The 25,537-nt window shown below is 47.6% G+C and overlaps 8 protein-coding genes across 8 annotated transcripts; 4 read left to right on the top strand and 4 right to left on the bottom strand.

Annotated features, from left to right (window-relative positions):
• Window positions 1-1,640: 1,640 nt before the first annotated feature.
• POL90 (polyprotein of L1-like non-LTR retrotransposon Zorro 1) lies at window positions 1,641-4,538 on the top strand (the record flags this gene model as incomplete). The annotated part of the gene is made up of 1 exon (XM_018882937.1): window positions 1,641-4,538. One exon carries the CDS (start codon window positions 1,641-1,643, stop codon window positions 4,536-4,538), a length of 2,898 nt encoding a protein of 965 aa, XP_018735176.1.
• Window positions 4,539-5,227: 689 nt separating this feature from the next.
• On the top strand, window positions 5,228-6,106 carry AWJ20_965 (DNAJ domain protein, DNAJC9 family; the record flags this gene model as incomplete). The annotated part of the gene is made up of 1 exon (XM_018882936.1): window positions 5,228-6,106. The coding sequence occupies one exon, from the start codon at window positions 5,228-5,230 to the stop codon at window positions 6,104-6,106; it is 879 nt and encodes a 292-aa protein (XP_018735175.1).
• A 183-nt stretch (window positions 6,107-6,289) lies between these two features.
• ARP8 (Arp8p) lies at window positions 6,290-9,028 on the bottom strand (the record flags this gene model as incomplete). Its single annotated transcript, XM_018882935.1, has 1 exon — window positions 6,290-9,028. One exon carries the CDS (start codon window positions 9,026-9,028, stop codon window positions 6,290-6,292), a length of 2,739 nt encoding a protein of 912 aa, XP_018735174.1.
• A 528-nt stretch (window positions 9,029-9,556) lies between these two features.
• MTG2 (putative GTPase MTG2) lies at window positions 9,557-11,122 on the top strand (the record flags this gene model as incomplete). Its single annotated transcript, XM_018882934.1, has 1 exon — window positions 9,557-11,122. The coding sequence occupies one exon, from the start codon at window positions 9,557-9,559 to the stop codon at window positions 11,120-11,122; it is 1,566 nt and encodes a 521-aa protein (XP_018735173.1).
• Window positions 11,123-11,384: 262 nt separating this feature from the next.
• Window positions 11,385-12,500, bottom strand: PCL1 (Pcl1p; the record flags this gene model as incomplete). The annotated part of the gene is made up of 1 exon (XM_018882933.1): window positions 11,385-12,500. One exon carries the CDS (start codon window positions 12,498-12,500, stop codon window positions 11,385-11,387), a length of 1,116 nt encoding a protein of 371 aa, XP_018735172.1.
• A 7,530-nt stretch (window positions 12,501-20,030) lies between these two features.
• Window positions 20,031-21,209, bottom strand: gms1 (UDP-galactose transporter Gms1; the record flags this gene model as incomplete). The annotated part of the gene is made up of 1 exon (XM_018882932.1): window positions 20,031-21,209. One exon carries the CDS (start codon window positions 21,207-21,209, stop codon window positions 20,031-20,033), a length of 1,179 nt encoding a protein of 392 aa, XP_018735171.1.
• A 2,027-nt stretch (window positions 21,210-23,236) lies between these two features.
• On the bottom strand, window positions 23,237-24,412 carry VCX1 (Vcx1p; the record flags this gene model as incomplete). The annotated part of the gene is made up of 1 exon (XM_018882929.1): window positions 23,237-24,412. The coding sequence occupies one exon, from the start codon at window positions 24,410-24,412 to the stop codon at window positions 23,237-23,239; it is 1,176 nt and encodes a 391-aa protein (XP_018735169.1).
• Window positions 23,505-23,789, top strand: AWJ20_960 (uncharacterized protein; the record flags this gene model as incomplete). The annotated part of the gene is made up of 1 exon (XM_018882931.1): window positions 23,505-23,789. One exon carries the CDS (start codon window positions 23,505-23,507, stop codon window positions 23,787-23,789), a length of 285 nt encoding a protein of 94 aa, XP_018735170.1.
• Window positions 24,413-25,537: the final 1,125 nt, after the last annotated feature.

The raw sequence follows: 25,537 nt of genomic DNA, 5'->3' as shown, positions 1-25,537 counted from the left end.
CAAGATGGTGCGTGAGAGTAATTCTCGTGAATTTAAATTCGCGGAGCAGACTGCGGCAACTGAAGCTCGTGTTCAAGCCAAAGCTGGCCTCATGCGCCGAGAAGTTACCCATGCCAAGAAATGGGTAGCAAATAAACTTCAATCTGTGGATCTAGCAGCAATAATACGCGAACAGGAGGCGATCGAAGCAGCCCAGAAGGTTGCTAGTCTACCAGCCCGGTCTAATTTCAAGGTTGTCAAACTTGGACCCGACGTACCTTCACGCAGTGAACTGGTAAGTAAACTTAATCAGCAAATGGGTGAAGGGAAATCGGTCGTGGCTCTTACGCTCACGCCCAAGAATAATGTCAGAGTCCATTTCAAAGGCGATATCCCTGAGAAGTTTACAGAGACTATTCAACAGTACGGTGAGGTCATGGATAACACCCCTTGGTATAAGTGTGTAGTCCATGGAATCCCGAAGGACACCAACTTAGATGAATATCACGAAGAAATCGAGTTTGCGAACGATGTGAAGTTGGCAAGCCCAATCCGGTGGCTCACGCCCAAAAGAATGTCCGACCCCACGACGAAGGCTATGTCTATAGTTCTCACTCTGGTTTCACTGACTGAGTGCAACAAGCTTCTGCGTTACGGTCTCCTGTGCGCCGATATGAAGCGGAGAGTCTATCCGTGGCAGGCTGCTAGCGACAAACGCGGTCCAATCCGACCGGTAACTCTCATCCGACGTCCAGGACAAAGTAGTGCCGCTTCTTCTGGCACTCCAACTCAGTCTCCACTGACTGCCACTTCCCAACACGCTGAATCTCTCAACGGTGCTTCCTTCAACAAGGTATCAGACCCCACTTCGGATTCTTCCACTTCGCCTGGCGAACCTGATAGTGCTGCTTCTTCCGGCACCAGCCTAGGACAAAGTCGTGTCGCTTCTTCTGACACTCCATCGCAGTCTCCCCTGACTGCCACTTCTCAACATGCTGAATCACTCAACGATGCTTCTTCCAACAAGGTATCAGATCACACCTCGGATTCTTCCACTTCGCCTGGCGAAGTTGACAGTGCTGCTTCTTCCGGCACCTCACTGCAATCCCCACCGAATGTAACATCGCAACAGGCTGAATCCTGCAATGCGGTTTGGTCAGGAGAGGAGTCAACTTCAGATTCCCACCCTCCGCCTCGCGAACCTCAGAGCGCTGTCTCTTCCAGCACCACTACGTCGCTTCCCCCGTTGGTTGCCCCTTCACAACACGTCGAAACCCTCAGTGCCGCTTCTTCAGGCACCACTTCGCCTAATGAATCAGAGAACGAAGTTGAGCGACAATAAGCTGACCGCTCCTTTGCGAGTAGCCCAGCTGAACTGCCAAAAGCAAATATCGGTAACACACCACGTCCAGGACATGTTTGCAGACTTCGACCTACTTCTACTCCAGGAGCCGGGTCTCAACCTGGGACAGCACCCGATCCAACATAGCGCTTGGGTAGCCGTCCACACACAGTCCCAGACAGGGAGAATCAACGCAATAACTTATATCAACAAGAGAATATACGGCCAGTCTCAACTGAAAATGGTGGGGGAACTCACCACCGAGAATGTGGTTACTATCCAACTTGGTCAACTTTATATCACTAACATATACAACCGCATGAGCGAAGATATCCACCCCGTGGAATATTACAAGACTTTACTCCCTCAAATTCCAGAACTCATTATTATCGCAGGAGATTTTAATCTTCATCATCCTATGTGGCAGAGCACTGAGCAAGTCACCAGAGAGGCAAACAGCTGGGCAGATTGGGTTAACGACAATGGACTCCTACTAGCTACGGTGCCGAATGTTCCAACTCATATTTTTGGCAATACGATCGATTTAACATTCGCAACCCCAAACATAACCATCACGCCAGAGAAGAGTGAAGATGTAGGCTCAGACCATTACCTTCAGAAATGGAGGATCGACACCAATCCATTAGACATTGAGTTGCTTCAAACCTATGGTGGAAGGTACAATTATAAGCGGGCTGATTGGGAAAAGTTCGAGAAGGTTTTGGACTCCCGAGCGGCTCTGATAACCATTCCCAAGAAACTCCGGGGCTACAGCAATCGAAAATCCACACACAAAGTCGCAGACAGATACGCCACACAGCTTATTGGATTGCTCTGTGATTGTTTGGATGAGGCGGTGCCAAAATTGAAGATTGTTCCTAGGAGCAAGAGGTGGTGGACACCTGAATTACGACAGGCCAAGCGCGACGCTGTTAGAGCTCGAAGACGAGCACGCAGTCAGCCCACTGAGGAGAATAGAAGGCTGCGGCAGCAAGCTAACGAGGAGTATGCCTCTAAGATTCTAGAGGCCAAGACCAACACCTGGAACTCATACCTCGCCTCATGTCGTGGAACCGACATTTATGACGCACTTAAGATGATCAAACCTCGCGAACCAGTACCGATAATGCCCGCCCTCCGGTTGGAAACCGGCGAATTGGCTCAAACATTTGAAGAGCAGGAAGAGGAACTTTATCGGGGTTTGTTTCCGCAGGTCAAGCCCTCGACGAGAAGATTGCTCAAAGTGGTCAAAACCGGCCAATGGAAGAGCCTACGTATGCAAGAAATCGAAGACGCCATACGCGATCAAGCGCCCAACAAGGCTCCCGGGCCCGATGGAGTCAAAACAGTCGCTATCAAACGAGCGTGGGCAGTGATACGCTTCCGTAAACTGCTGAAGGGCCTTCTACAGTACTGTGTTAGAGTTGGCTATCATCCAAAATGCTTTCGAGAAGGAATCACTGTCGTTATTCCCAAACGAAAGCGAGATCCTGCATTGGCGCGGTCCTACCGGCCGATTACACTACTGAGTACATTAGGCAAAGTTCTGGAGAAGATTATGCAACGTCGACTGACAGCTCTAACCAGTGGAATGCTGCCAGTAGATCAGTATGGTGGTCGTCATGGCTACTCCGCAGTGGAAGCAGCCCACAAGCTTGTGCATCACGCTGAAAAACGAATGAAGCGGGATCAGGTTACTTCAGTCCTTGCCATAGATATCAAAGGAGCTTTTGATCACGTCCACCGGGACACGCTCCTCAACACTATGGGGGGAATGGGGCTACCTACAGCAGTGCAGAACTGGGTTTACCAATTTATGAGAGGAAGACGAACAAGCCTGGTGATTGATGGGAAGCGTACTAAAGAGCGTAGAATAGCAACGGGTATTCCTCAGGGCTCGCCCATATCCCCACTACTATTCTTGATATACACGAGCCCGCTATATCCGTTGATCAAAAGCATGGGCGGCAAAGTCATTGGATTCATCGACGATATCACCATCTATGTATCGAGCACTAGATACGCAGAAAACACGGCCAAGCTGAGCAATATCTTAGCTCGATGCCATGAATGGGCAACTTCAGCACATGCGTTCATTGACTACGGCGAGAAGCTGGGATTCATGCACATTGCAAAACGTGTAACTCCAAAGGGGTGTAGGCGGCTCATACTCCCCACGGGGGAGAGAATTCAAGCAACTAGCTCCCTAAAGTTATTGGGAGTCACTATAGACCGCCAACTTAAGTTCGAAGAGCACGCTAAATCAGTAATCAACAAAGGCCAGTCAGCGTTAAATGTCATTCGTCGCTTGGGAGGAGTTACTCGAGGAGTAACTGGCGCTACCATGAGATGCCTCTACAAAAGCTGTGTTAGGTCTATACTCGAGTATGCCAGTCCAATTTGGTACAATCGAATCAGAAAAGGATTAAAGGATGCTATCCAAAGGATCCAAAATGCAGCTCTCCGAAGTATCTTAGGGGCCTACAAACCAACGGCCATCGTCAGCCTTCACCGAGACGCGGAAATCCCCCCTGTTGAGCATAGAATGCTGGAAACTGAACAATATTATTTAGTACGACTCCATCGTGACCTTCATAGGTATAACCCCCACCGTATTCGAGCTAGAAAGCTATACTCTGGAACCATGTTGGGTGACCGATTGGATGAATTGTATAGGACAGTTGAAGTTACGGACATCAAAAAGGACAGGTACAGACTTTGGAAACCCCCCTGGGCTTCCAGAGACAGTGAAGCCATATCTAAGGCAAGCAGCCAGAAGAAATCTATACGCAAGGAAATTAGATCACAATGCTACCAAAAATGGGAGATAGAGTACACTCAGTCGCCGAAAGGAGCTTTTTACCGGTCCTTCACAGCTCCCCGGCTCTACTCTACAAAGCACGCGAATGCACTGCGACCTTTTCTTTATGAAAGTCCGCGAGGAGAACTAAGCAAGTTGGTTCAGTTAAGAACGGGTATGGGTGCAATGGGCTCGTTCTTTCAGAGATTTCGAATCAGTAATCGTAGATATGATTGCCGATGTGGAGTTGAAGAAACGGTGGAGCATATCCTCCGAGACTGTCCACTTACTGAACAACATCGACCGATCCTCCGCGACGCATCCCGTGAACTGGATCTACCATCTCTTCTTGATACCCGAAAGGGTCTCAAAGCGGTCGCCTCCTTCCTTAAGGCGAATCCGTCACTTTTAAGCTAAGATAGCACGTTCTCTGAGGAGAATTAGCTAGCAGCGGTTTCCCCTGACCACTGGAGTAAATACTAAGGTTACTCAAAGGTGTTCAGGTTTTCCACTGCTCGGAAAGGGAGGTTCTGGGGAATCCGGCCTATCTAGCGCACATGTTGAAACCAACACGAAGGTATAGCCCGTAGGGGGCCAAGAGTAGAATAGTCCTACTATCATATGAGAGTATAGTAATATTTTAATGTTGTTGTATAATTGTGTTAGGACTTTAATATTGATTATTATTATTATTATATTATGATCTAATATGATGTCGGTCAAAACCACCTGGAAGAGTTTATACAGTGTTATTCGGAACGAACCAGGCTTTATAAGAGTCACTAACACCTGAAAATTTTGAAAATTTTTAAAAGAACACACAGCAGAGAAAACTATCGCTCAAAATGCCAGATCTCGGGATAGTTTCTTTAATTCAACTAGAAAGAAATAGGTCTAGTGATGTAATATCAGTTACCATCAGATTTTTATCAGGTGTATTCCTATATAAGACAATAAATAAATAAACCAGAATAAACAACCAAACAATTGTATATATATATATATTAACAAGAAAGCGAGAGAGCTTCACGTGATCTTCGTTAATTAAAACCTGCAGCGAGATCTAGAAGACGCGTTTCGTTCCTCACTCTATCAAAATACCAAAAATGGCAAAGAATAAAAATACCAAGAAGGAAGAGCTCAAGAAAGCAAAGCCTGCTGAAAAGAGCAAACCAGAGACCAAAGAAATCGAAGATGAGGAAGAAGAACAGTTTGACGAATTAGTAAATGAAGAGATCAATCCTTATGAGGTTTTGGGATTGGATCAGTCCAAGTCGAAAGAGATTACAGAACAAGATATTAAGAAAGCATACAGAAGAAAGGCACTCACCACACATCCAGATAAGGCTACAAACGAGGAAGAAAAGGCGATATTTCACACCGAGTTCCAGAAAGTCGCGTTTGCATACAGCGTACTAAGCGATGCTGAGCGACGGAAGGTGTATGATCGCACTGGAAGCTTGAGTGAGGTGGAGTCAGAAGCCAGCTTCAGGGATCTATTTTCTGACCTGTGTAAAGCAGAAGTGTCCAAGGAACTGATTGAACAAGATAAGAAGGAATATAGAGAGAGTGGAGAGGAAGAGCAGGACATTCTCAAGTACTACAAAGAAGGCAAGGGAGACATGGAGTTTATTTTTGAAAACGTCATTCACAGCGATGTCCTCGAAGACGAGGAGAGAATTCGTGGAATCATTCAAAAGGCAATCGATGAAAAAGTTGTCCCTGCGTACTCCAAATTTACAAAGGAAAGTGCTACCAGCAAGAAAAAGCGCAGACTGGCTGCAACAAAAGAAGCCCAAGAGGCTGAAGAGCTAGCAGAGGAGCTGGGTCTGAACAAAGCAAGAGCCAAAGCCAATTCAGACGAAGATGCATTAGCATTGCTCATAAAATCACGTCACCAGGACAAGTTCTCCAGTCTCATAAACCAACTCGAAGCAAAGTATGCAGATGAGCCTAAAAAGAAGAAGAAGAAGAGCAAGAACTAATACTAATTTAATAATGAAATGATTTGAACAAGAAAGTCAATAGAATGCCATGAAATGCCGGGACTACAGATAAAACGACTCGAGCGCAGCGAGAGGAGCCACGGGGTCTGGGGCAGAGCCCCAGCCGCCGGAGGCAGAGACCAACACAGAGAATGAAGCAGGAAACATAAAAATAAATATATATTAGAAGGGAAACAAGGATTTGTACTGCAGGGTACGAGAGCCCATTAGTGACCAGTCCTGCTGGGAGATCCAGAGCTCATTGACGATTTTGAGTTTGGCGAGTACACTTCCTCCCTTCCAGCAGATGAGTGAAGGGTCCATTTCTCTAGGGACGGGCATGATAGCAATATCACCCTGAGTCTCTTCGTCTACATCTTCGTCGCCATGATTTCTCCACATGCCTACACGGTCGATGAGCAGACTATCGAAGCCAGATATTTTGCTAGCCCCACCTCCAACGATCATGAGACTTTCGTAAAATGATTGTTTGGAAGAGGAAGATTTGGCGGCCTGGGTGATAGATTCAATGATAGCATGATCGAGCCCGATAGAAGGAACCTCGTGAGGGTCAATTGTTTCGGCTGCTTGGAATTGGTTGTTTTGTTGGACCTGTGCAGCAGAAAGATGGGTCGTTGATGCCGCATTGGCTGTCTGTTTAGCACCTTCAGGAGCAGGAGTTCCTGGAGCAGAACTTGGAAGAGGAGTTGAAACTCCAGAAGCACCGACATTACTGCCGTTTAACTTGCCATTAACAGCAGATAGGGCAACAGCGCTAGCAGCAGTCTGTTTTTCTTGTTCTTTGGCTAATTCTTTGGCATATGAAAGTCCCCAAACGGCAAGGGTCTTCTTGCAGATATTGATTTGTGCATCAGACAGAGGTTCATTGTTCTTGCCATCGTAAACATCCAATGATCGTGGGAACAGTGTGAACTTGGAGTCTAGCTTACCTTCCTGATCAAAGGACTGAGGATAGAACAGACCCAATGTTGAAATCATGACTTCGTCAAATGTTTTAAAATCGTACTTGTGAGTAGGCTGTTCTGGTGCTCGTTGATAGAACGAATATAGCTGGATAGCAACATCGGCATCGTTGGCAGTGACGAACTTATGCTTTAGTTCGTTGGCGAGCTCCCAATCATAGGGGTTCCTGTGCACGTCAATAGTTTTATAGGGAAATTTGGATTCCAAAAGGTACTTGATGAACGCAAGAGTAACATCATCACCTCCGAATTTCAAATTGACTCGACTGTCTGGAATACACATACCCTCCTCCACACAAGTAATCGATGTTTTTTGTGCCCCGACATCGATGATACAAGCACTAGAGATACCAGCACCGAATGTGGTCGCGATTGCTTCCTGCTGAACACATACTTTGGCAAAGTTCATATCTAGGAAAAGCTCAATCAAATTTGTCACGTATGTTCGTTCATACAGATCGGGTACGATGATGACCACGTTATAATTTTGAAACTGGCTTGTGGATATTTCCAGCTCTTTTTCCAGTGACTCTACCAAAATAATAGCCAGATCTCCTAACACTTGCTGTGGTGAAGTATAGTCTTGTTCATTGAACGAACCGTGGCGGATGGGCCAAAACAGTTTGTATTTTGGGTCGGATTTAGGTGGAATCCTTAATGCAGCTTCTCCAATGATATACGAAGGAGTACCTAGTTCTTGTACATCAGTCCATTCTTCTCTTTGGACATCATTGTGCTCAGGGATCACTTCTGGGTGCTGACGACCATTGAACCCTACAACGAGATCATGAGAATTCGGGATAATCCTTCGTTTATAGTATCTCATTCGCTCTTTAAGATCCTTTCGGACAACATTGCCAGACTTTTTAAACGCATCTGATAGCAAACCTATAGTTCCAACTGGCTCTTCGTCTTCGTTCTCGTCTTCGTCATCAACATCCATAACATCATTGTCTTGTTTATCCGTACCTTTTGCTGACGATTGGCCATTAGACGTGCCATTGGTATGATATGACTGTCGGTGAGCTATCACATTGGGAACTGTTTTTGGATATACTTGCGAAGCCAGTCCAAGACGCAGGTTTCTGGATCCAAAATGCACCACCAAAGTTCTGGCACCGGCAGCAAGTTCTTCTTTTTCTTCCTCTGAGTCGTCTTCGTCCTCTTCATCATCAATTTCATCCTCATCCAGATTATCAGTAGCACCGCTTTCTTCTAATTTTAATTTAATTGCCGCTTTCTTTTCCGCCTTTAATTCCTTTTCCTTGGCCTCTTTTTCCTTGATACTTTTCTGTTGTTCTGCCCACTGGCGGTTGAAAAATATTTGGTCGTCTCGTTTAAGATAATCTGTATAGTAATTCTTCTGATTTATAGCTGTAGGGATAGAAAACAATGTCGGTTTGAGATTATTGTCAATTCTGGCAATGCCACTGCTTTTTAGAATTGGTTTTGACCCACCTCGTTTGGGTTTATTCGGGTCTACAGGAGTTCCTGGATCACCAGTAGCTCCAGCACTTCCAGCAGAACTTGACGATGCCGCGGTCTTATTTTTACTTTTATGATGACTTCGCTTGGCTGGAGTTCCTGTCGTAGCATTTGTAGCACCGCCAGCTTTGCTTTTAGTAGAGCTGCCTTTACCTGACCCCGATGATTTCTTACCAACTGGCTTTGTATGAGCACTACTACCAGTTTCAGCATCAGCATCAGCATCAGCAACAGCATCAACATTGGCATCAGCATCAGCATCAGCATCACCGTCAGCATCGCCACCAATATCGCCATCAGCGTCGGCCTCGCCATCACCGTCAGCGTCGGCATCACCATCCACATCAACATCACCGTCAACTTCAATATCTCCAGATTCTGGCTCAATGACCGGACTATCTTCGTCTCTCCTAGGAGGACTGGACGGAGGTTCTTCCATTTTCACGTCACCCATTGTAATTGGTTTCCAAATGGATCAGCTTCGCAAGCTGACTGGCTGTCTTTCTACGGTGAATTATCGACCGGTTCGATGTCTTCCTGTATGGGAACATGGCAGAACGCGCGGCTCGCGAGGCTTAATTTTTCACTCTTCCATCTGCAGGGAGATGTAGATCAACCAAGGTACATAAATATATTTCGCAAGAGATCACTGTGACTCTCTAGTGGCAATATTTATCATTAATGGATCCGACATTTTATCTGACACTCTGATAGAAACATAATAACTGGTAGGATACAGTACTGTACATAGACAAGCAAAAAAGCAGGCACATTTCATTTTCATAGAGGGATTTAACCCTGCAAACATTATTTATCGATTTAAATCTGGCATTGACATTCATTTTACATACAAACACTTTACTTGAGTTAATTTCTTCCCGTTAGGTTCTTGGTTTTTTTGCATTTCTTGGATTTCTTGAATTTCTTGAATTTCTTGAAAATTTCTTACATATCTCCCCATTAATCTCAACCACCGGCATTCATGTTCGCATTACCTAAAAGCAGATACCTGTATCGATACGCTCGACAGGAATTCAGATCATTTACCTCGACTACTCCAAAATATGGCATAGAAGATCTGGTAGAACAGTCGACACTCTATCAAGATCACTGGGCACCTGAAGAACCAGAGCTGCGGAAAGCCCAGTATAAAATCCCTTACTCATTAGACTCATATCGACACCGACATAAACAGGAGACCAATTTCGCTGATCTAAGAATCATAAAACTTGCATCTGGTAAAGGAGGTGATGGCAAAGCTTCGTTTCTGAGAGAAGCTGGAAGAGCAAAGGGTCCTCCAGACGGTGGAGATGGTGGTAGAGGTGGATCTATCTATGTACAAGCAGTAGAAGGCGAGACGAGTCTTCACAAACTACGCAACCATTATACAGCAGAACCCGGCAAATCAGGAGGATCTGACCAACTGTCTGGTAAAAATGGCAAGAATATCCTTATTCAAGTGCCAATAGGTACTGTCATCAAGTGGATTCCTGCACCCAAACTGGTCAAGGAGCTACATGAAGTCGAGACTGCTAAGAGGTTAGCAGAGCGAGAAGCATTAGGACTCACCACTATAACCTCTAAACTGCCCCGTCAGGATCTTTTTGTAGATGTGGATATGTTTGAGGATTATTATTCGGCTGAGCGGGAAAGGTTTATTCAGCTGCATCGAGAACACTATGCCGACGGTGAAGGATGGATTTTCAAAGAACGGGAAGATGAATACTACGAGTCGCGAGACTATTTCCAGAAACTCAATTCTAAAGTGAAATTTTTTGATCTTCTCACCAGACGTAAAGAGTTAGAATGTGACCGGATTCCAGTCAACGGAATCGACCTCGACAAAGCAGCTGACCCTGTTCGACTCCTAGCAGGTGGTTCTGGCGGCATGGGTAACATGCATTTCCAGACCCTGGAAATCCGTAATCCGAAGTTTGCAAAGAAAGCTCGATATGGAATTGAAGAATATTTTCTGTTTGAACTGAAACTTCTCGCTGATCTGGGTCTTGTGGGTTTACCAAACGCCGGCAAATCAACACTTCTAAGAGCTATTTCTCAAGCTCGACCACGAGTCGGACACTGGGAATTCACCACTTTAAACCCCACTATCGGCACCATTTCACTTGGAATTTCTAAACCGTCATTTACAGTAGCCGATATTCCAGGAATCATCCAGGGAGCCAGTGATAATAAAGGTATGGGACTGGACTTTCTACGTCACGTCGAGCGGTCTGGAGGACTTGTTTTCGTTGTTGCTCTCGACCGACCCGACCCGTCAGCAGACCTTGAAATCCTGCTCACCGAAATGGGCTCTAAGCGACTCCAAAACAAAAGCATCCTCGTCATCGCCACCAAAGCCGACGTACCAGACTCCGAACTGCGATACTCACAGCTCCGCGACAAAGTCAACACCCTCTCTTCCCACCCACTTCTCCAAGACTCGACACCCGGCACCCTCGACGTCCAAATCGTGCCCTGCTGCGCCCAAAAAGCCCAAAACATCGAAGCCGTCATCGGGCTCATGGGCCGTGCCGCTGGCAAGTTATAATCCGCGATCCCTAACTGCCTCCGGCGGCTGGGGCTCTGCCCCAGACCCCGTAGCTCCTCTCGCTACGCTCGAGTCGGGCTTCGGGCGACCCCCCGCGGCTCGCGAAGCGAGGACAACCAGGGTCTGGGGCGGATCCCCAGCCGCCGGAGGCAGCACCACCACAGCAAATATACGTCGTTAAGGGAGAATATTATTAATGCAAAGGGTCTAAATATCGTCGTCACAAGGTCGTTAAATAAATGCAAGGGAAGAAAATGGGCAGTTATACAGCACGGACGCTGTCGTCCATGTACGAGTAGTAGTCGTTGCCTTGGTTGGACCGCGACCAGAATCGTAGCCTGTTCTTTGTGGAACCGCCGAGTCGAGGAGCAGGTTTCTTGGATGCAGTTAATGAGCGAGTGTAGTCGGAAGGCGACAGGGCGTAGCCAACGCCCATGGTGGTTGGGCTGGGCATCGACAGAATGGGCGATGGTGATGACGAGCCAGCTGAATATGAAGACGATGTGGTGGATAGCGAAGATGCTGATGACGATGTCGACAGTGGAGGCACTGCTTGGTAGTATTGTGCATGCGATTGGTGGTGTTGGTACATGTGAGCGGCCGACGAGGCAGATGAAACCGACGAGCTCGATGAGCTGGTGGGCATTCGTCGGTACGGACTCACTGGTGGTGTGTTGTATGCGTGATGAGATGATGACACATTGTTGTATGGGTTCGATGGTGTCTCATAATATGGCGAGTAGCTGGGAGCAACATGCATTTGTGACTGGTGAGAGTGGTGGTGATGGTGAGCCACATGGTGATGAGCAGCTTGCTGGGCATGTTGCAAGGCCATCTTTTGCTTGAGATTGTCCTTAATAGGTCGCAGAAAGGGTGCGAAATGGGTGTACAAATCCGAAGAACGTACTCTAAGATCCCAGTCCAGCAGATACAGAAGTTGCTTCTCCATGAGATTCACCTCTGCAATGTTAAACAGTCCAAGAGTGTACTTGGCCCAGTACTTGTTCTTGGGAGACGAATCATTCAGATTCTTAGCAGCCATAATTAGACATGCTAAGAAGATTCGGTGGCAGGTACATGCCATTCCCTTGGCCATAGAAGGCAGTTTCTGGCGCAGACGTGCCAAGTAAACGAGTGTGGTCATCAGAGTAGGAGTCTGGACATTAGACTTTTGAACCAGGGTAGTGATGAATGAGTTGAGTGTTGGCAGAGGGACATTAGAACCCGAGCCAGGCGAGGGAGGTGGGGAAATGGGCATCGAGGTGGGAGTAGGAGGGTCGCATTTGATCACTGTTAAAGTAGTCGAGGCCAGATAGTTGATCATCGACTGGTTGACGGGCTGTCTAATAAAGACGTCCAAAGCCTGTTTGTCTGTCATTGTGAATATGTTTAGGAAAGTAATGTGTTGGGATGATTAGTGTGAGTGTGTAGATAGTGGATCTAGAGCTATTGATATAGTACCAATAGACAGATCAACAAGGTTATTAGCGAATATTAAGATGGAACACACGAGCTGCCAGTCTGCTGCTAGTGATTTAAGCAAGATGAGATGAAAACAAGACCGGACAAATACGGGAAATACAAGATCAATCACAACCAGTACCAAAACAAATTACCAGCTAATGGATGATATGATATTGATAGACAAGAGATAATAGAACTCAATGAAAACGATAAACCGGAGATACTCGTAAATACGTCTCCAGCAAATAATCTTTTTCTTTGCAAAACTAATTTTAATGACCGACCGGCGGATAGAAAATAAGAACCACAGAGAGAGATGAAATGTACAGATTTAAGGATAGAATGAATCAAAGCTAATCTATAGCTTAATTTAAAAAATAAGATTGTTGTTCCAAACTGACGATAGACAAATAGAACAAGCAAACAGTGTTGCAAGTGAAATAGAAAAAAGACACTGGTTGCAAAATAGATATCCGGGGAATGGATCTTTATTTAAATAATGGATTTGCATTACCACCATATATTACCATTTAAATCAATCGCAGGGTGGGTTTTTTCTTCTTTCTTGGTACCTAGTAGTCGCATGCATTTTAGGCTTTAAAACGCGACCTGCCGACTCCTTTTCTCATGCACTAATTGCTTTTTGCGCTTTGCTTTTTTACATATAAAGGGGTATCATGCATTTCTTTTTGCGCATGCGTTTGTTTTACGAGCGTCGATATTATCTTGTTTTGTCCTGCAGTCAGCCATGATCCAGCCTGCTCCCCCTCCACTGGCGGAGCGACGAGGTGGCAGGCCAGGGGGGGCAGGATCTCTGTCAGAAAACGTCCAAGGGGCAGGCCGATGGTGGGGCGGGTGATGTGGCTCCAGCGGCTAGGGTGCTGCCCCAGCGCCCGGCCAGGGTCCTGGTGGTGGGGGGTGTGTGCCTCCGGCGGCTGGGGCGCTGCCCCAGACCCCGTAGCTCCTGCTTCGCAGGAGTTGGCTGGGACCGTTGAGGAACCGACTCGAGCGGAGCGAGAGGAGCCACGGGGTCTGGGGCGGAGCCCCAGCCGCCGGAGGCAGAACCCACCCCCCGGGGCAATGGAGCGGGCCAGCCCGAACAGCAGCCGCCAGTGCAGTGAATATGGCAGGTGGGGTAGCGGCTATCCCAGTGCGATAAGGGCTTGTTCTTCATTTAACGTGAAATGAGACAGATCTGCCAACCAGAATCCAGGCTAGGTTCGGGGCCATCCCCCGCCTAACCCGCCTGGTAGTGGCGGTCAGGCTGAATCTGCGTGAATCTGTGTGCTGCCCAACCGGAACCGGCCTGGCTCACTAGCTTGTTCGGGCTTAAACTAACGTTGAAAACTGTACGACGTTCTATTTACAGCTGGCGTTTGGGCTTCATCAGCCCGACTGGGCTTAAACCGCCGTGCTTCTGGCGCTGGCTGCCTGCCAACCAGCCTGACAGGCATATTATTCCCGTTTAAAATGGCTACCTGTGTAAATCAGTGCGGAATTTTTAAACGATTATCCGTATTAATTCGCATGTTCCGTTACCGTTCTAGCACAAAGAGGCCGAAGCAGAAGCAGAAGCAGAAGCAGAACCCGAAGTACAGACAGAGACCCCTTCAGTCAGTCAGAGCCGGGCCCAACTCATCAAAATTCTTTAACCTATAATAAAATAAATAAAAATAATAAAAGATCAGAAGACCGACCTAAAGACCCATGTCCCTTCACACATAGATTTATACCGTTATTGTATATAGCTCACAGGAACGTGCTGTAATTTCTGACAGTTTTAATGAATAATGAACATAACAGGGGCTTCTTGGTACATTGGATGGCGGCTGAAATTACTCAGATAGGACAGGAGCTTGGCATGCCAGGGTTTCCAGAATGTCAGTCTAAATTAGTTGGGGATGATAGACATACGTCTGTCAGAACCTCTCGACAATCGGTTTAGATCTTCGCCGCCGCCTATGTGGAGGGGGGTTTACAGGGAAAATATTTTATATATATTATTATATTATATGCGCCAGACATATTTTCCCATGAATTAATTATTATATTCCAGTTTGTCTTGTCTCTCTCCTTTCTTGCTGTTACATTCATGTCTTTTATTTTTTTTTGTTTTTTCTATTTGCTCTTTTTATTAATTTTTTCTATAATTTTTTTTATTAAATTTGTTCCCTGGTTTTTGTTCATTATTAGTCCAGTCAGTGCAATAGATCTTTTGTTCATGTGTGCTTCAGTCCCCTTCATAGTTCATTTACTGTCAGATGGGCCGATGTGATAGTCAACAGGGATAATGTACTATGCTCTATTGTTACTAGTTTATTAACAGCTAAGCTATTACTGCTAAGCTATTATCTACTAAGCTATTATCTACTAAGCTATTTACTGCACCTGCTGAGCTATAGCTATCAACTGTTATAGCTATTAACTGCTGTAGCACCTAGTATAGCTATTAACTGCTGTAGCTAGGTGCTACAGTTATGACTATTTATTAACTGGGGTGATTAGCAGGTTTATTACTGGGGGTACGATTGGCTATTAATTACCGGATGGGCGATTGGCAGATTCCTAGTTGGGCTAACGACACACTACCGGCTATGGTCACTGTATGCCCAGCAAATAAAACAAACTATCATAAATGCCAGCAACCATTTTCATCATCAGGTCATCTTTTTTGATTGTGAGGCATAGGCATGGCATGGCATAGCATGTACGTACATTTACTGCAATAGGTCAGCAAACCAGCTACAGCATGAAAAAATCCTTGTTATATGCAGTCCCAAACAATTAATTTAATTAATGGCTATTGTAAGAGCGATTGTCTCAGCACCACACCTATCACCGAGGGGTGCAGCACATGAATGGATGCCCACACTACATATGTACGTCGACGTGTTTGTGCTGGCATGGTCCCCTGAGCCGGCCGGGGCCGGGCTTCAGCTAGCATGTGCCGCCAAAACGGCTCTGGCCCAACCTCCTGCGAAGCAGGAGCAACCAGGGTCTTGGGGCGGAGCCCCAGCTGCCAGAGGCATGTCCCGGGGCCAAAAGCCTAACTTTAAAACCACGCCAGCTGTCACAACTGTAATGGTCCAAGCGTTCAGACATTGCTGGCAGGGAGGGTGTGCCTCCGGCGGCTGGGGCTCCGCCCCAGACCCTGGTTGCTCCTCTCGCTACGCTCGAGTCGGGCGTATGGGTCCCCCGGCCGCTGGGGTCTATATTTTCAGCCTGACTGGCCCGCCGACGCCCGACTCGAGCGTAGCGAGAGGAGCAGCGGGGTCTGGGGCAGAGCCCCAGCCGCCGGAGGCAGGCCCCCCAAGCCAGCCGTTTCTTTTTTGGAGAGGAATTTGTTTTTCCTTAGGGTTTTGACTCATTTCCAGATTATGTCAAACCCACGCCGATTGTCGCATATGATATGGCAAGGCAATGTTTGCTAGGCCACTCTCGGTATTCGGACGGGGCCTGCCATTTTGGCGGTCGGAGCTTGGCCTGCCGAGGCTGCTACCAGCAGCCGGAATCGTTACTGAATCACACCTGTCAGTCCAGGAGACAAGATAGGGTCTTTAGTCAACAAAAATCTTTTTTTAAAAGAAAAAAAAAGGGGTTCGGCTGTCTTGTTTTCTTGTTTGACAAGTCTCAGATCTCGAGTACAGAGACAAGAAAAAAAATGGCTTTCCAGTTTAAAAATAAAAAAGGTTACTAACTAAACCTTTATTTAGCTATTTAGCTTGGGACTAATAAAACAAGATTAACGACTGATCCTGCCGGATTAAGCAGATTCACGTCGATGATCTTGGGAGATTACAGGCGCTAGTCTGCTAACAATCAAACCTTGTGAATGAACCCTGAATATACCCACATACAGACCGGCTGGCAGACACTGGATCAGGAGGTATAGTTAAGATTCTGATTCTTTGCGGTTCGAGTTATGGTTCATGTCAAGTTCAGGTTTACACCTTCAAACTTTCTTCAACCTCCTGGTGACGCATCTGGCGAGATGTGTCCATTAACTTTGTTTATTATTAGCCCGTGGCTGGTCGCTCCTGAGATCAATGCTGCTTTGATTCTGATGCTGCTGCTGCTGCTGACGCTGCTGACGCTGATGGCTCTGATGGTAGTTCTGCTGCTGCCGGTGGTTGTTGTTGGCAGGCCATTGGTCTCTTGTTAATTTACCGATCGGTGGCTATTGCATGTCGCTATTACATCGACCCATCACCACCTGACCCGATCACCACCGCTGACCTATAACACCGCCAGATCTATAGCCTGGTCATCTGGCCCGATGTGCACAGAACAAGTTCTATTGTTCGTTGAATCATGCATCGAGGCCCACCCGACCGATCTGGCAGTGGTGACTGCCTCCGGCGGCTGGGGCTCCGCCCCAGACCCTGGTTGCTCCTCTCGCTGCGCTCGAGTCGTTGCGCCCCCGGCACCGGCCACCATCTCCTGCGAAGCAGGAGCAACCAGGGTCTGGGGCGGAGCCCCAGCCGCCGGAGGCAGTCCTCCACCCCCTGGCAACACTCCGGGTTGTATGCAGGCTGGCTTTATCAGAACTCTAACTTAGATCTGGCTATCTGCGCCAGTGCTGCAGGGTTAGCTGGATCCAGCGTCTTCAACGTATTTCTCAGTTGGGCTGAGGGGGGTGTGGTTGTCATTCCGTTTCCGGGTGTGTTCTAGTGGCATTCATATCTCTCCTAGGACAAACACTGACACGCACATATGTCTATCGGCTGTCGCTCGTTTTATCTGTGTATCTATTGACTAATTTGACGCGATCAGTTACCCCTGAATTCTTCGCTTTTCGGCTTGGCTCCAGCATGCCAGCCTGCTTGTCTATCGGTCTGCTGACTTGCTTGCTTGATTGATGGATTGACAGGCCAAATGGCCCACACGTGGCTGACACGATTATCACCAGCAGCAGCATCAGCAGCAGCGAGGACACTTGTGATATGGTTTGTGACCATGCGCTATCTCGACTGACAAAGATCAGACCCCTGCTGTTGCTTTTGTTGCTGTTGTTGCTGCTGCTGCTGCTGCTGCTGCTTGACGGTGTCAACGTGCAGCAGAAACGCAGTAAACAGCTCCGGCTTTTTCTCGGGAGTGGATCCCACTGCTTCGAGCGCCTCTACTCTACAATGATCTCAGTAGCATTCACACAATGCCAGTTGTTTTACAAACGACATTCAAAACTCGGTTTGTACACATGAAACACGAACAATCGCACTTATCAACACGAACCAGCTGGTCGCGTTCGATGGCGGGTACCGCGGTTTTTTGCTAGCTGGGTCCAGCAAGTCTCGAGGCTGGTGTGACTTCCAATCTTAACAACAGGCGTTACGCATGTCATGTACGAACCGGCCCCTTGATCGTCCAACCTACACCAGATCTCCAGATCGACAGAGGTTATTACTTGGATCTTAGCCTATACAAGGCGGTAATTACCGTAACAGGAAACATCCATGCAGTATTATATAGTTTGTTTTTACCTAGTTGCAGTTAGTTAATTTTATTTATTATATGGACAATCTAATATAATCAGGATCGGCTCGATCTGGTGCAGACGCGGAATCGCCAGCGGGCTGGCTGGCGGCGCCCGCTGATAATGGATTGCGCACCCGCGTCCATCTCGCGTTCTGCTGTGCGAGTTTTAATTACAGTTCCTAATTAGGCCTCTAGCACTTGAGATTAAAAATAAACTGACGCTTCACTCGATAAAAAAGCAACACCGAACGTCGATATTCAGGAACGTCCATCCTTCTCCTCCTGTTTTCCATCCACTCTATCCACACTATAATCCGACATTATTTATCACAGGCGGCACTGGCCGTATCGACCCAACCGATGTGCTTCACCAGATCGAATCACGGTCCTGTAAACGCGCGTCTGGGGCCTCTGCCTCCGGCGGCTGGGGCTCCGCCCCAGACCCCGCTGCTCCTCTCGCTTCGCTCGAGTCGGAGCGTCGCGGTCCCCAGTAACACCCACCCCCCGACGAATCTCCTGCGAAGCAGGAGCAACGGGGTCTGGGGCAGCGCCCCAGCCGCCGGAGGCACACCCCGAGGCACACCTCCAATACGAGGATATTATTTTCGGATGAGACAATGGATCGTGAGTGCATGTGCCCCTGAGAATCGCCAGGCACACACGCGGGCTCGACGTTGACAGGCTGCTGCTGCTGCTGCTGCTGGTCGGCGAACTGGCGCTTTTTCCCAACAATCGAGCAATCGGGTTTGTGTCAGTCGGTTGGTCGGCCACACGCCGAGGCTTATCGGTTGATTGGTACCTCAGATCTTGCAATCTGATCGGTCTGTCCACTTCTGTACTTCCATCGTTTAAAGTGCAATTATTAATAAAATCAGCCAACCCGTATTATCGGGCAGGCACTTTTCCCCGAGACAGTCTCGTGAATACAGCCGGTGAAACGCTGTCAGACGTTTACGCCGCAAAAAAAACTAGCTTTAGACTCGACCAGTTCGACCCCTGTTTCATGTCCTCGAACTTTATATCCGCATGTCTCAACCCTAATCAGTTTCAGCCCCTGAGCGACCCTCCAACGCTGTGTCGACCGGGTGCATACCATACTGCCAGATCCGTTTTATGAACTGGCCCGTTTGGGCAATACTATTTCCGGCTCCTGGCGGGGTCTGCCTCCGGCGGCTGGGGCTCCGCCCCAGACCCTGGTTGCTCCTGCTTCGCAGGAGTTGGCTGGGACCCGACACGAAACGACTCGAGCGCAGCGAGAGGAGCCACGGGGTCTGGGGCGGAGCCCCAGCCGCCGGAGGCATGTCCCCGTTATGCTTATATAGGACAGTAGCACCCGGGTAAAGGACTGGCAAATGACAGTCACGGTACCCGGTTAGAGACCAGGGGATGAGAGTATAAATTTCACGGGTGCATGATATGATCTCTGTCTCTTCACCACCTGCCAATCGAGTTTGTAAGTACAAAAAAATGAAGTTGTTGACACTTGTTTGCCGAGCTGAATGACGAGAAAAGTTTGCTGTGCACCAGTCCGAATGGCCATGTAGCGGGTTACTTGTTCTCTCTCGCACATGGCCATCTGTGTGGTTTCTCAAATATACCCAAATTTCTGATCTATTTTCTGCCACAAGTGTTTGTTTTCTTCCTTCCTGGACCTCAACTAACAGTCACAGATCTTTGTAGTACTCGGTTCGGATTCTGTATTTCTAATCGATTTTTTTCTTCGTGAAAGTTTTTGCAGGGGTCTGCCTCCGGCGGCTGGGGCTCTGCCCCAGACCCCGTGGCTCCTCTCGCTGCGCTCGAGTCGTTTCGTGTCGGGTCCCAGCCAACTCCTGCGAAGCAGGAGCAACCAGGGTCTGGGGCGGAGCCCCAGCCGCCGGAGGCACACCCCGGCCAGAAGTAGAGTATTAAGGTATATTACGTGCTGAGGTGTTCAGCCTCTAAATTAAATTAAACCCCATAGTGGGGTGGTTTAGTCGGAGCGGGATCGCTGATCGGGGAGTGGTTTGTACTCTTCGTCGCTGGAGGATGGGCGTCGGGCAGAGGCCGGGGAGAGCGAGTAGAGGTAGGTGACGCCGACGACGACGGTGGCTCCGATGAGGAAATTGACGTGGACCGCGAAGTCGAAGAAGTAGACGCTGGCCACGAAGGAGATGAGGATGGAGATGGAGGTCGCGAAGTTCTTGGCGATGTTGTCGGCGAACTTGACACAGAGAGCTACGACAATACCACCAATGGCTTGCAGCCAGATGGCAGCCCAGACGACGTTGTTGTAGCCGTGGAAGAACCCGTTCTCGGCAATCTTGCTTCCGTCTTTAGCAAGAACACCCAGGAAAAGAGCGGGAATCAGCGAGAACATGGATAATTGCACGTTACGAGTCCACAGAGAAACCTTCTTAGATCCCTTGAGCACTTTCTCGAAGTAGATACCAGCCAAACCGGAAAGGATACAAGCAATGGACACGGCAACAAAACCAATAAGTCCGTTCATTTCCTCCTTCTCGACAACGGCAGCAGCAACTTCTCTTACTACCTTGGCAGCCTTGGCTCCGAGCTTGCTGGCACTTCCGCCAGCAGGTTTAGTAGACCCAGGACCCTCAGCAACTGGCGAGCCCTTGCCAACAGCAGTAGTGGCACTCTCAATAACAAAAGCCACTAAGCCATTGAATGCCTCAGGAGGCATTTGAACCAAACCAATTCCAAACGTCAATAATACCAAACACAGCCATTGAAGCTTCGACAAGTCTTTGTGCAGAATAGTAACCGCGAAAAATGCAGTAGTCAGAATCTTCAATTGATAGGTGACTTGGAAAGTGGCAGCGTCTAAATTAGAGACTGCCACATATTGCAGGGTGTTTTGCAGGGTGTATAGGAAAGCAGGAATCGACAGTTTCCAGCAATCGCCAGAAAACACATCTTCAAAAGCAGATTTGAATCCTTGTTGATAAACACATACAATGGTACAGAAAACGAACTTGATGATTTCGTTTAATAACACAGCAGTGGATGCGTAGTATCTAGAGTCTGCAGTATATCCCGGCATGACTCTGGAGTAGTGCATCACCAGAATCAGTGATGAGTTCTGTACAGTCAATGTGACCAGTGACAGGTATTTCAGAGGAACACCGAATAATGTAGGAGCTGACGACATGGTAATTGTAGTTGTAGTAGTCGTAGTTATAAGAGTAGGTGTACTATTAGTATTAGGTGAGGGGTGAGAAAGAATGAAGGGTCAAGATTTTAATTAAGCAAATTGACAAAATCCAGTTCTGCAATTAATTTAACAGTATCGAGCAGCCAATGGAAAAGACGACGATTGAGACAATGACAATGCAATTACAACAGTAACAAAAACAGTGATAAAAATAATAACCAGGTCAAATCACTGCTAATATGTATACGTGTGTTAACAGACGATAGATCTTAGATAACAACAATGAACTTAGATAAGCTTTTACTGACGTCAGATCCAGTTCGGTTATGTCCTAAATCGCGATTTAGATCTCGGAACAATGAAAGAAATGAAATGAAAATTAAATCAAAGACAGCCAACAGAACAAACAGCCAAATCAGAACAAACAGAACAAGTAATTAATCAATTCAACAAAATAGTCAGTACCAGTGACAACAGTCAAGAAACCAAAAAAAAAGCCAGATCAACCAAAAAAAAATCAAAAAAACAAACTAAACTCTAGCGAATGATAAAAAAAACACAGACTTGTGATTGGGTTTGGACGACAAATCCGACGCTGAATTTGACACCAAAACAATAAATATGCTTTCCGCGCCTTTTAAGGGTCTGTCTATTATTAGCTTCGAAATCGACAAACTATAATCTTGTCAAGCAAACAAAAAAAGTCCACTTAGCAAAAATTCCTGGCCAAAAAAATATAAACTCAGACTCCCCCGGAAAAACAAGCTCGAATCTGAAAAATAGTGTATTTTCGAAAACACGAAAGATCGTTGTTAATATTTGACAGTTATAAACTATTTATATATATATTTAGACATCGATCGGCATTTATCGTTCGCTGTGCAATGTTAGGTGCCCTTAGCGTCTCATAGCGTGCTGCTGATGCTGCTGCTGCTGCTGCTGCTGATGTAATGTATCTGTATCTGTATCTGTATCTGTATCTGTATCTGTATCTGTATCTGTCTGTAGTGAGCGGTGCTGCTGTTGCTGTAGCTGTAGAGATCTGTGGCTGTCTGGATTGCAGCTGGTTCGAGCATGTATTAAATCTGCCAACCTGTATTAGCAGCAGCTGGAGCAGCTGTAAGGGTAGTATTAATGATGTCAATGAGGACAGCGACCACAGCGAGAAAAAAAAAAACCTGGGCTGATAATTAACGTTTGAACTGAGGCGGACAAAAAACCGGTCGGGGGCGGCTCAAGTGTCAAAGCAGTCAACGGGCTACTTTTGCAGCACCATACGAGCCGAGCGATTGCCAAATGCGCTTTCAGGCGGTGGTTGGTCTGTTCGGGACGAGCTAACCCTCCCAGAAGCAGCCCGCACGCTCAACCCTCCCCGCTGGAATCCAGCAGGGGCTTCTGGCTAGCTCCTGGACACTAGCCACTCCTAGAGCCAACCCAGCCCAGCCCAGCCGGTTCAACTAATACGCGCCTGCTTCTTCATTGCATACCCCAGCGACCCTACATTCCCGCCAATCGGTCTCATCCCAGCCACAATCTGCACGTCCCGGCGTTTCTCTGCCTCTAGCAGGGCCACTAGCGTCCTCCGACCGGACCATGTGCTGCATCAGCCTGCCGCCAACTGCAGCCACCGCAAGCCCAACTGCTTCGGGCGGGCCCCCTCCCTTCCTCGCCAAGCTACTAACCCTTTTAGGGTCACGTGCCGGGGTTTTCAGGGGGGAGAAGGGGTCTGCCTCCGGCGGCTGGGGCTCCGCCCCAGACCCTGGTTGCTCCTCTCGCTTCGCTCGAGTCGGGCGTGGGGGAAGTGGGGCTGCTTGGGTGCTTGGCTCCGCTTGGCGGACTTGGCTCGTCCCGGCCGGGCAGTTTCTGTCACCACCACCAGTGAGCCAAGACCGTATAAATAAACAGATAAACAGGGAACGCCGACGCCCGACTCGAGCGAAGCGAGAGGAGCAACCAGGGTCTGGGGCGGAGCCCCAGCCGCCGGAGGCACACCCGCACCGGGAGAGTTCACATCAGTAGTTCGATTAGTTAGGAGGAGGGAGGGGGCTGTCGGGGTAGACGTAGAAGGAGATGGCTACGATAATGTAGGTAGCAATGAGCATGGCGCCCTCGAGCCAGTTGGACTCGCCGTCTAGGATGAGGTAATTGGTGATGAACACAGCCACGAAGAGCACGGCGGTCTCGAAAGTGTCGAAGTACAAGCTCATGGGTTGGTCGATGAACCAGCCGAGAATGACACAGAAGGGGGTCAGGAAAAGCGCAATTTGCATCGACGAACCCACTGCGACGCCAATGGCAAGGTCCATTTTGTCTTTCATGGCGACAATGACGGCAGTGACGTGCTCGGCGGCGTTGCCGACAATAGGCAGGAGAATCAAACCAATGAAAGTCTTGGAAATACCGGTCTTGGTGACAATCGAGTCAATAGAGTCCACGAGGTACTCAGCACAAAATGCAACGGCAATAGTCACCACAAACAGCATGAAAACGGCCTCCACAGGCTCCAGAGTCGACTCGTGCTCGTCCTCGACAACCTCGGCACCAGTAGCAGCAGAAGGTGTCTCTTCAAAGAATTGAGCATGGGTCTTGATCTGGAAAAACAGGTAAAGAATGTAGATAACAAGCAGAACCACTGATGTTCCTCGGGAAAGAGCTAGGACAGCCTCGTCACCACGGGAAGATGGGGTAGTGGCATGGAACGCGGCAGGAATCAACAACGAAGAAGTGGCTACGGCCATCAAAGACGACATAGTTTGAGCAGCTGTTTGGTTGAAACTCTGCTGGACACGGTTATAACCACCAGCCACAAAACAACATCCGAGAACAAGCAAAATGTTCGACAAAATGGATCCTAGCATTGAAGCTTGAACAATCTGGATTTCTCCTTTAGTCAAGGCCACAATTGCTACAATAAGCTCAACGGCGTTGCCAAATGTCGCATTCAAAAGACCACCAATAGTCTGTCCGACCTTGTCAGCCAATTCCTCAGTAGCAAACGAAAGTAAAGCTGCTAGAGGGATGATGGCCAGGAAATTAGTGCTGAACACAGTCACTGCGCCCATATCATAATAACCTGCTATCAAGCCAATTGGCACAAATACAAGTAAAATGTTCACATAGCTGGTGAACAGAATGGCATTGAGCTTGTAAGACAACGAGGGTCTTGGTCTCGATCCGAGAAGCGGGGTGTTTTCAGTCATTTCTAGACGCTACGACTGTGGAAATGCGAAATACCAAGTGAATGTGTGTAGTCAAAAGAACCTTTAATTCAATTCAATTGAATTCAATCCAGAGTCAATCCCACGAAAGAATTCAATCAAGTCAATCGAAAAACAGTCGATTGTCAAATCAAATCTCAAGCTAATAGAGTGTCAAATCGAATGTCAATTCAATATCAATTCAATATCAAGCTAAAACCAAGCAATACGATATTGAATTAAAGAATCGAGCTAAAAATCGACTCAAAAACAATCGCTTGAAAATGAAAAGGCCTGAAAATCTGCTCACGGCAGTAAAATACAAAATCGACGATTGGGCAAAATAAAAATATCTACACCCTCTAGTCCGTATCTCCGTTTCGTCTCGTCTTGTCTCGCCTGCACGATCAAAAACCAAAACAAACTTGAAATATCACAATCACAATTGAAACAAGTCTCGCCAGCGATACAAGATAAAAAAATACTTGGAAATTCAAGTACTCCTGCAGCAACGTTTCTGAATATCCAATCTGGTTGTGTTGTGTTATGGAACTCGAATATAAAGGGGCTGGCTGAATTTGGCTTAATACAACTCGAACCCTGCGACTCGGGACCTAAATGCGTACTGTTTTGAGTTTAGCTCTCGATTGTTAGGTGAGCTTAATTAACTGTTTATCCATCGGTATTATCTTATCGAGTAACTGCTGCCCATCGATTAGATAGTGGTTGGGACTTTACATACAAACTACAACCGTACTATGCTTGCTCTCTGTAATTTTTTTTTGACAATCCAATACTATCAATAACGTCAACCCTCTCTCGTTTCTCCGGTGACCCTCAATTATATCTGATCACGAACGTCATTGCTTCTCCTCCATCCAATGCACCAACAACCTCACCTCCCACCCTCCTGCCGCTAGATCTCTTATCGGGAGCTGTCGAGGCAGTGCAAACAGGGCGTCTGACAAGGGGCTGGTCCTCAACCAGTTAGGCTTTCCAACACCGCCGGCATGTCTCGAGCACACACTTCTCACTCTTGGAGATATATCGTAAGGGACCGACGGAATCGTTCTGGGGTGACGCTGCCTCCGGCGGCTGGGGCTCCGCCCCAGACCCCGCTGCTCCTCT

Source organism: Sugiyamaella lignohabitans, chromosome A (assembly GCF_001640025.1).
Source record: "Sugiyamaella lignohabitans strain CBS 10342 chromosome A, complete sequence".
Taxonomy (NCBI): Eukaryota; Fungi; Ascomycota; class Dipodascomycetes; order Dipodascales; family Trichomonascaceae; genus Sugiyamaella; species Sugiyamaella lignohabitans.
Note: the sequence above shows the minus strand (reverse complement) of the source record. Positions and strands in the feature narration are given on the sequence as shown.